This window comes from Patella vulgata, chromosome 7 (assembly GCF_932274485.2).
Source record: "Patella vulgata chromosome 7, xgPatVulg1.2, whole genome shotgun sequence".
NCBI lineage: Eukaryota > Metazoa > Mollusca > Gastropoda > Patellidae > Patella > Patella vulgata.
Window position 1 is genome coordinate 28,571,563 of NC_065885.2, and position 11,237 is coordinate 28,582,799.

Below are 11,237 nucleotides of genomic sequence, written 5' to 3' on the forward strand. Positions count from 1 at the left end.
TGCTAGTGGCCTTGTATTTAAATTTTGCAATTATGGTTTTGTCAAGTGTGCTTATATAACTCAACTTGTATACACTATGATTTAATGACTGGGTCTACATAAGGCCACAAAACTTTATTGTACAGTAATTATGTTATCCAAATGTACTCATGAACTCTTGGCCTTAAAGAGTTTTATTTGCCATACTGGGTTTTAGAATAAATAAATACATGTAATCCAAACTGTGCTAGTTTCATAAATTGGCACTGTAATTTACTGCAGGTCCCACCACTGTAAAATTTCTTATTCCATACCTTCATTATTTGTTCTATGGCATGAAAAACAGAAAATGGCTGAGCATTTCTATATATTAGACAGTTCTAGTAAATAAATAGACAGTTAATTGTAGTTAACTATTATAGCGAGAACTGTTGGCTCTTTATCTATTCTTACCTAATGCCGCTTTAATTTTAGGTAATTCTATTAAATAAATAGACATTTAATTCTAGTAAATAAATAGACAGTTAATTGTAGTTAACTATTATAGCGAGAACTGTTGGCTCTTTATCTAATCTTACCTAATGCCGCTTTAATTCTAGGTTATTCTATTAAATAAATAGACATTTAATTCTAGTAAATAAATAGCAGTTAATTCTAGGTTATTAATTAAAAATTATTATATACATAATCTAAATTGTAAGCAGTGCCTTCAATAATTATTTGCTGAAAATAAAGCTTCCTTGACTGTGCCTTGAATTACAATGGTAGTAAAAATAATTAGTAGATCAAAAGCCAGGCATTTCAATAGATTGACAAATTATAATAATCAGATGATATCGTGCACATTGAAGCACTTGATGACATTAATTTAAGATTGAATATTGATTTAAGTGTTTCAAAAAGTCAAATTAAACTAGTCATAAGTTGCCTACTATGTCCTAAAATTGTGTCACAATATATTTACGAAAAAAATAAATAATGGCTTAATTTGAAAATTAACATGAAATTGATCAAAGATTTGATTATTATTCCTATAATGTCATATAGGGCTTTTCCAAAATATAAAGGTGATCAACAGAGGTCATAAATGCATTAATAAAATAAAGAAATTTCAGTCTACTTTAGAAATAACTTTATTCCTTTTATTCATCATTATATTTTAGAATGTATGTATGTGCTGTATGTCCAGTTGATTTATTGTCATGTGTTCATTTCTATTGTGTTTTTTACCTCAAAATAGTACATAATTATTTATTATATACATATAGTAGTAGTATGTAAGTAGTTAGCTGGTATATTTAGAAGAGAGACAGGTCTTGTTAAGACTGTTATAGTGGAGTTATAGTAGACTTTTTCTATGTTTTTTTTAAACTCAATATTTTTATTATTTCTACATGTTCTATATGAAAAATGAATTTTTAGTCAAAACTTCTTGTAATAACGAAACAGTTTATTTTTTGTATGAAAGATTTGATGTACACTTGGTTTTGATTGTTATTGTTTGTTGCTTGGGTATTATATTAATTAAATATGAGAATATATTATATGATATACACTTAAATAAACTGTTTTTTTAAAGATATATCAAGTAATAACTGCGTCATTCTTATCTTTTGGAATTTGTGATACATATCAAGTTATTGTTTTATTAGGCACTTGATCAAGCTCTTAGAGGCATAGAAGCTCAAATCTGGATCAAGGAGATTCCCCTTAATTTCATCTTCACAGTGTATCCAGTTTGTGTCTGCTTTTTGGAAATACTTGATCGTGTCTTTCACTTAATCAAGTAAATAACAACCTTGAAAATATCTTGTGTTGTAGGCAATCTCGCGAAGTGAAATCTTCAATGCACACATACACTTGACCATGACCGATTAAGGCAATTGGACCTCTTGATGAACCATCTGCTCGGTAAGACAATTTTTCATTTGGTCAAAAGCGCCCCCAGAACAACCATGATGAAAACCAATTTATGAAATACATGTATGAAGTGGCTGATATTCTTTATTATGAAAACGATATGACATTTTAAATCAGTATGATCTTTAATATGTCACCTACAGTTTCTGAAAATTGCAAGTTGAGAGAGTCTTGTCAAATGCAATATGTATTAGTGGTAGAATGATGGGGGAATAAGAACTTTATCAATGTAATGTACCACGCCATTAGTAACACTCACATCTGCTGTAGTTACCATAGCATCATTTACAAAAATATTATTTTCTGAAAAAAAAAGAATAGACAATGAATAGTTATATACACTACATTAATATCAGAAATTAATTAAAACAAGAGATTTGTGCTAAACTTAATCCTACTTTTTAGTTGCTATTATGTTCATCGAAACGTTTTTGCCCTGGCAAATCCTCGAACCCATTGACCACTTGTGTGCAATAATGTTATTTTCGTTCACCAATATATGAGTTAAATCAAATTAAAAGTTAACAACGGGTTCTCGTCGTGTGGGACCTGCACTCCCCCCTCCCCCTTTTGTAATCTATTGCTTTTTCAACAAAACAAAAATAGTTTATTTTCTAAAATCTTCATCATTCTATCATAGCATCTGTGAGGTCGACCATTGAACACAAATCAAAAGGTTTTGTGCAAGAACGTAAATTTTCTTACAAGAAGAAATATATATACTAACTTACCTGGTGAAATTTTGATATTTAATGTACCCTTATTTAAAGCCGTCACAGATGTATTATTAACTAATCCAGCGCTGTAATAAGTTCCTCCAACCACATGGAATAATAATAAATCTAGAACAAAAACATATATTATCATCTTCAATAAAATCGTACAGATCGAAAATATCACAAACATCAGCATATCTTTATCGGAGGAATATTGTACATTGTATTAAATCAGTTTACCCAGTGACGCTTTCTCACAATGGACGTCCTTATGGTGTCTATACTGAATTCAAATTTGACCCCTTTTTATTTTTTGGAAACCCTTTGAAGGAGGGCGTTGGTTCCATGAGTATTCATGCTCCTCCGACCTACTTCTTTGCTTTCCATCAAATATATTAAGTAACCAATATTTAGCGTACAGTACAACCTTTTCACTAATAATTTAATGAACGTTTAGAAACCTGAAATAAGCCAATACATTTTACGTGTGTATCATGTAAAGAACTTGGCTCGCTAATCTGGAGGTTCGTGCTCGATTCCTGCATTGGCCGAGAAAGTTCATTGGGATTTTCCGGCGCGGTTCTACCTTTTCAGTGGTGCAGGACAGGGGGCCTGGCAAGGGACAACATATAGTCGTTCGGGTGGGACGGAAAAAAACGAGATATCGTGTACTCATTAGCGTGTACGTAAAAGATCCCTTGGCAGTTGGAATTTGATATACGAGCTGGTCATAGCTCCGCTGTCCAGGCAAAATTATTTCCCTCATAGCACACTATATGGCGTATGCCCGTCTTCATTAGCCCAGTCGGAACAGAACGGTAGGATATTATACCCAATTACATTTCATTCCATTCATGTAGCGCAACGCCCAAGTGGTGTCTTGAAACTTTTATATACCTGTTAGTTTTGGAATATCGTTTAATAAAGTGGTCAGAGTTCCTGCAGGTAAGTTAGAGAACGCACCATCTGTTGGTGCCAGTAAGGTTAATGGTGGATCTGCTGGAAAATACGAATAACACAGACATAATATATATATGTATAAATTTGTAGAATTTGTATCTTCCCGAAGTGAAAACCCCCCATTATAATGGCTATTAAGAAACAATAATTGAGGCAATTGAGTTCAGGGTAAAGGTCAACGTAGCTGACCTGGCGTCATCTCCCGAAACCTCGAGCAGAGTACACCTAGATCGACTTTCGGATTGTCGGGAACGCGGTGCTAGAAACGGTGAAGCCATATAGAACACAGACTGTCGGGAAATACTTAACACGCGTGAAAGGCTGAAAATGGAAATGGGCTATAAAAATAGAGTCGACAATACAGAAATGGATAAGAAAACCATATAAACTATTCGTATAGGAAAAGAAAAGGAATGGCGTTTCCAACAACTGTTACTCTTCACCAAATTCCAATTTGGCCTATCACGTGTTCTTTACTTATCGAATGTGTACTTACATGGACCTCGGCTCTGCGTCTCACCCGGGCAACAAGGCGACACTTTACCTGCAATGTCAGTCATATAGACGTCTGCCACGGAGATCGGACTTGAAAACTTTCGAGATCCTGGTCAGTCAATACCATTATTTGAGCCCCGGTATATATTCTAATTGGAATATTATTATTATCCACAGTTGGTGTATACCTATTCATTTTAATATACTTAAATTACAAACTTACCTGATAATGTCCAACCCAGACTAGCTTTAATGATAGTTAAGAACAGTGTACTTAGATGCAAATCATTGTTTACCAGTTCGAAAATAGTACCATTAGGTAGCGGAAACATCACTTTTGAAATAACTTGTAGAACGCCATTTTTAGCTTGAACATTCTTTAAAATAATCTCACCACCAGAAGCTGTGATGACGATGTCATTTTGTTGCTATGGAAATGAAATAAATTGAATTTTCGGCGTAATATTTTTAAATTCAAGGTTAATACCATGACTGTTGTTTGGGAGGAGCCGTGGTGGCTATGAGTAACATCAATCAAAGAGTAAGACGTTAGCTCCTTAACCAGGAGCTCTCGGGTTCGCTCCCCTTGTTGGCCGAGACAGTACCTCGGTATTTTCAGAGTTGGTTTGCCCTTGTCAATGGTATAGGACCGAGGACCTGACAATCAACAGTGCCTAGTTGTTTGGATGGGACAAAATACTGGGTTCTGTGTACACTTTGGCGTGCACTTAAAAATTAACTTGACATTCTGTGCAGAAAGGTGATACGTAAAACCTAATTTTAATTCATTTCATGTTGTTTAGGATTGAAAGTTTGATATTCCGAAGGTTGAGCATTCCATGGGTGTAAGGGTGTAATTGTTCAATATATTATAATCTCAATTTAAAAACAGTTGGTCGTCTGAGGACAGAAGTGTGGGGAATTTTTTTCAGTCTTGAACATTTGATACCATATCTCGGTTGTTCGATTTGGTAATGTTCATTGACAGACTAGCTCTGTTGTCAGCTTGCCCAATGGCAAGTGGACATCTGAGGACGTGGGGCCCTATTAGACAATATAATTAAAATATAAATTATCAAAAAATATATAAATGTTAGAAAAAAAAATTATTAGCATGAAAATTCTAATTACATCTTTTTGTTTCCACTTACATATTTTTTTGAAAATTTAATTTATTCAAAAATTAAATGATAGAATTGTATTGGAGGGTGGGTCCTTTGTAATGTAACTAACAATTTTTGCTCTAAGTTTGTCTACTTACTGGATAAGCGTTAATACGTATATTAGCCCCTTGTTCGGACGGTATTAACATTTCATTTATAGATGTGGTTGAATTAAAAACATCAGTTGTAAAATGGTAGCTTAATACTGCTTTTAATAAATCTTTATCGGAGGACAGTCTGGCTAGAACATCCCGGGGTAAAGATTGAATGGCATTATTCGTTGGAGCAAACACTGTCATTGGCCCTGAAACAAACGTTAAATATCGTAAGTTGATCCTTATTCACTATCTAGATAATCTTGTTTTAGTATTCATATAGCATGCTGACAAAATCAAGTCACTTGAAGAAGATAACATTATCTTATAGTCAACATGATAAACAATATGATGGGGACCACTACGTTTAGACGAACAGCGAAGATACGTTTGGAAGGGTTGGGGGGGGGGCATCTGGTTTAAGTTGTACATAATGTTCAATATATTTGTTTTTGTCTCTTTCAAGTGTGTTGTTATTCTTGAAATACATTGATTAAAATGTAGGCCATGGGTAGATAAATGGGGTTTATCATCCACTTGACACAATCTAGGTCACTTCAAGATTAACATATGGTTCACTTTTATTTCAATGATTCGTTTGCGCGTAAAACACGAGGCTGAACAGGCGACGGTAGAGAAATGGGGTTTAACGTCCACTCCACACAATCTAGGTCATTTCGTGACTATCATATGGTTCAATTTTATTTCAATAATTCGCTTGCGCGTCGGGGTCTATAGCTGTGGGAGGAAACCGGAGAAAACCCACGAGGTTGAACAGGTGACACTACTCATTGTCACGTACAAGCAGCGAATCGAAACCACGCCACTTGACTCAATGACAGACCTTATGATGCAATGTGCGCGCGTTAACCATTCGATCACCCAACCCACCGCCGGAAATCAAATCCGGAACATTCTACTCCGAGTCCAGGACCCACCGCGCGACAATCGTGACCCTCATTTATTTGTAAGTTTATGTCTATTTCACTTTCTCTACAAATAAATAGCCTTCGTGGCTAATATCTATTCCGTTGGCCATCCCGTAAACAACCAAACAACAAAGACCAGACCGACCTCTCAATAGTTAAACCTGTGTTCATTTAGGCAGTATCCCTCGTTTGGAAGGTAACGATGTAATCAGGAAGCAAATGACTAGGGATGCCTACCTGTTCCGTTTAAAATACCCGCCATTCCCGCATCTTCTGTCAATTTCAGGAATCGATCACATCCTAGATTAGCAGCAACGTCATATAGATTTGGTAAGTCATCCAACACGCCATTAGATGAAACAAATAAACTTAGGTAAACGATAATTGTTAGCCACGCCATCTTGGTCAAAGGAGAGCGAGAATAAACGTCTGTTTGGTTCACAAGTACATTATAACCTCATAACAGATAACAGGTATTGGTCCAAGGGTATTATTCGTCCGGGTACAAAATATAATCATTTTATAATTATTTGTACCATACAAGACATTTTGATTCCGGGACCAATACAAACTTTTGTCTGCAGGTGACAGTTTTACATATTTATATGTAAATATTTATATGGTTATAATATTATGTGTAATGCAAAGAGAGGGGTGGGGCAGGGGTTCAAATTCCAGACGTCAAGGGTTATTTTAAATGCACCACTACCAATATGTAAATGATATCTCGGGTTTCGTATCCACCCAATCGAAAGGGTATACTTTCAGATCCGCCCCCGTGTTCATCAGCTCTGGAAGAGAGATCCGGACAATAGAACCTTGGACAGTCTAAGGCGAGTCCATTGATATGAACACATCTTTATATTCTACACCCCAGACATAAGCTTTGCGTTACTCCAAAGAGCAGAATAACTTAAAATGTATGTTTTCAATTTCGCATCTGTATTTCAAAGATTTTCAAAAGCGTTTGTTCTTATCCAGTTATATCCAAAGCTCTGTGCTAATTTTTCTGAGAAATACAAGGAGCCGGTTTTTGTATTGCTGGCAACATATTTCTAAACTATCGACGATGCGTCTTTATATTAAAAAAATAATGTGGGCGTACTTAGACCAGAATCTGATATGTAGTTCAAAAGAAAAGAAATATTCTTGGAGTTACAAATAATAATGACAATTAAAGGAGCTAAATCGCTAACATTTGGGACCTAGAAATTCACAAAAGTGGGTCGCAACGCATATAATACTGTAATATGAATGTATATAAACTGATTTACATTTAATGGTTTCCGTTTTTACTCCAATTTCAAATCAGTTATGTTCGGCGAAATAAGTCAGCAATCTCAATCGAGTGCAAATTTCTAGCGTCTAGTTATTCTAGTCTACATAATTCCATTTGATTTGGTGCAATGTGTCTAGCCTCGTCCCTCGAGTCTCTCAATACAACTGGGGCTGAAGCGCATTATGGTACACGATTCGTGTACCAATGTTAAAAAAAAATTTTTATCTTAAATATCGGATATCAGAAGCTCATCTTTTCCCGGTAAGTTTACATCATCAATGTTGATTTAAATTGACCAATAATTCGTGTTTTCGATGTCGAAGATTTTGGAGGATTTTGAGTTACGGACTTAGGTCCTTTAAAAAGTAAAAATATAGACACAATATTATGGTATCTAAAATATTTATATCCTGGATTGTTAATCATGTGTACAACTGGCAAGTACAAAACTTATCATAAGGTATGTCAAACTTGAGTTTGATGCCGTGTCCATGATGACCATTCGAACATGATGCTTCCTGTAAAAACTGTTCATTGTTCTTGTCGTAAAATCATGTGATTAAAATCTGAATATTAATGTTTTGGTAAAATCTAGTTATTATGTATTACGTATTTGATAGGCACGTGGTAATTGAACATATTAACACAAAATACAATTTGCTGGATTTAATAGACTATGCAACGTTTCGACATCATCAAGAAAATCATTTAATTACCCAGTACCCTGTGTCGATTATTCTAAGATAACATCTATTGATAATGATATGGTAAAGTCTAGTTATTATGTATTTTGTATGATAAAATCTAGTGATTATGTATGGTAAAATCTGGTTATTGTTTAATTTATATGTTTGATATTATTTATTTTTTGCGGTAAAATCTGTATTTGCTACGTTAAAATCTGATAATGTATTAGAGGAGCATCATGCGTTGTATTTTCTGTACCCTTTGTTGTTAGGGGGGTTGGATGGCCGAATGGTTAGCACGTGCGCGCTGTATCATAAAGCCTGTCATTGAGTCAACTGGCGTGGTTTCGAATCCCCGGTTGTACGTGACAAGGAGTAGGTAGCCTGTCCAACCTCGTGGGTTTTCTCCGGGTCCTCCGGTTTCCCCCCACTGCTAAAGACCCCTATGCGCAAGCGAATTATTGAATTAAAAATTAAACCATATGTTAGTCTCGAGATGACCTGGTTTGTGTCGAGTGGACGTTAATCCCCATTTCCTCTCCTCCCCTTTGTTGTTTTCGTATTTCATTCTATAAATATTTTATATACATGTTGTTAATCGTCTTATGTATACGTATATTAATATCACATTCACTGATGGGGGGATGGTGGATGACCAAATGGTTAGCGCGTGCGCGCTGTATCATCAGGTCTGTCATTTAGTCAACTGACGGGGCTTCGATCCCCCGGTTGTACGTGACAAGGAGTAGGGTCGCCTGTCCAACCTCGTGGATTTTCTCCGGGTCCTCCGGTTTCCCCCCACCGCTACAGACATCTACACGCAAGCGAATTATTGAAATAAAATTGAACCATATGTTAGTCCCAAAATGACCTAGTTTGTGTCGAGTGGGCGTTTAACCCCATTTCTCTCCATCTCTTGCATTCACTGACCCGTATATTCTTAATGTTATTTTATTATCATATACCTCATGCCAAATCCGGACTTAAAAAGTACGGTGACTCAAAAGAAAAGAGAAATCATTGTCGTGGTTTGTGTTTGCTGTCTTGCTTGGTCATACAGAAGAACCCAATCGAACACTAGCCCTGATCCTAATCTGGAATTCACAATAGAAAACTTCGCCGTAACCAATATAGACAGCACCATAGTGTTAACAATTAGTCTCAATTAATCAAGCCTATATTCTCTACAACAAATATTAGTCTGGACCAATTAAAGGTGAATATCTCTGTCCGAGATACTCCACCAGTTGAAACATATATGTGCATATCTACCTTTGACTGTATACGATTATATAGACAAGTATTATGGATGGATCGACACAAGTCAAGGCACAGTTATCAATGAAAATAGCTAGGGGAGTGTTCATCTGTGTGACAAAGAAGATCCCAGTAACAATTCAGATTTTTTACGCAAATCCTTCAGTTCTGCCCACACTTTACACTTTGTTAACTTAAATTATGTTCACATCACTAGATTTACACATCCGGGAAAGTAGATAGATAATATTATGCGCAGATGAACTCGCATTCACGTAGGCTCACGTAGGCAAATCAGTTGGAAGGTACGCAATCCTGCAAATATGCTGTCCCGTTCTGTTCTCTGTATTGTTTCTGGCATGTGAACCGTAAACTAATGTATTAATGTTATATACATTGCAATAGTAATCTTCTGCGATGATACATTTGGTGACCAACCTGAAGAAATCAGAATAACGCCTATTGCAAATTCATACAAGTCATCGCCATCAGCGATTGTTTTGGGAACAGCAGCTGCATTGACAGTGGGCGGGAGAAGTAAAATCGCCTATATTTTGACATAATGCTTCTCTATCAAAATTGTATTCGGTCCCCTATCGGCGTTTTATGCAATAAGATAAATCTAGTATTATAAATAATTAAAGAAATGGTTGCTCTAGTCCAACATGGTAAAATATGCCTATCAAATTTGTTTCTAGTTAGGCCTATTCTGTTTTTTATTTCTCCGATTAATACTGGAGCGGACTTTAAATGGCAGTGACGTTTGGCTGTGTTGGGATTTTGTGTGTTTTTTTATGTTTATTAATAAACATATTCAGAAGCTCAAAATCAGATTAATAAAATGAATAAATGATGTGGGAGAATACATTGTATAGGCACATAAATGCTACAAGTAAATCCGGTAAAATATAATATAAATTATACCTGTCAGATATTTCATTGTTCTTGTTACACGCATGTCCTTCTTCCCTCTTCGTTTACACGTTGACGTTTATGCATAATGCATAATATCATTACATGTGGCATACCTTGAATTAGCTTTATATGTGGAGTAAACAGAAGCTGAGCGCTAACAAAGTTCGAAAAGAGAATACAAAATGCCTGACAACTGTGCTAGTACACATGATATTAATACCAATTATTCATTCTGACAAATCGACAACATGTTTGGATTTAGAGAAAGCTGTTTTTGTAATGTTGTGGTTTTTTTATTTTGTGTTGTTCGATATTCAGCGTGTAATGAATATTGTCGTGTTCGTAGCTCAGAATGGAATGCAAACGCAAACTTAAAATTTACGTTAATGTTTAATATTCGAGAGAATTTACAGAATAAATGTGCGGCGATTTCGGGTGAATCTTTACAACAGTATGTGGCTGTAAAATATGCTTTAGAAAAACTAAATTCAGGGAATGTATCTTATATACCTGGAGTAAAGTTAGGTAGGTAAAAATTTATTTATATATCCGAAAATATCTATATAATATAACAATAATAAATGTCCATGTGTAACGCGCTAGATCCACAAAGCGTGCTTAAAGCGCTTGACTCATCCTCACACCCAAAGGTTCATACACCACAGATTTAGGAAATGGAATGTCGTTAGATGAGATTTTAATTGATTCAAAATCGAAACGGATCAAAGTTCATCTTGTAGAGAATTCCATTTTTCAGATGCAATAGTACGGAAAGATCTGACTCCAAAAGTTTTCAATTTCCAATTTGGTCTATTGAGTATATTTTGATTATTTTATTTTACA

At 35.4% G+C, this 11,237-nt stretch overlaps 1 protein-coding gene across 1 annotated transcript; it reads right to left on the minus strand.

Moving 5' to 3' along the window:
• Window positions 1-1,977: 1,977 nt before the first annotated feature.
• LOC126828327 (transforming growth factor-beta-induced protein ig-h3) lies at window positions 1,978-6,688 on the minus strand. The gene is made up of 6 exons (XM_050558017.2): window positions 6,495-6,688; window positions 5,332-5,537; window positions 4,294-4,498; window positions 3,513-3,614; window positions 2,631-2,741; window positions 1,978-2,202 (listed from the first exon to the last, which is right to left on the minus strand). The coding sequence occupies exons 1-6, from the start codon at window positions 6,655-6,657 to the stop codon at window positions 2,090-2,092; spliced, it is 900 nt and encodes a 299-aa protein (XP_050413974.1). The 5' UTR covers window positions 6,658-6,688; the 3' UTR covers window positions 1,978-2,089.
• Window positions 6,689-11,237: the final 4,549 nt, after the last annotated feature.

What these genes read in the sequence shown, in the direction of transcription:
- LOC126828327 (XM_050558017.2), bottom strand. Translation starts at nt 6,657, where the DNA reads ATGGCGTGGCTAACAATTATCGTTTACCTAAGTTTATTTGTTTCATCT. An exon ending in TACGTATTAACGCTTATCCA is followed by an intron (nt 4,499 to 5,331) that starts GTAAGTAGACAA and finishes TCATTTCCATAG; the next exon opens with CAACAAAATGACATCGTCAT. An exon ending in TCTGGGTTGGACATTATCAG is followed by an intron (nt 3,615 to 4,293) that starts GTAAGTTTGTAA and finishes CGTATTTTCCAG; the next exon opens with CAGATCCACCATTAACCTTA.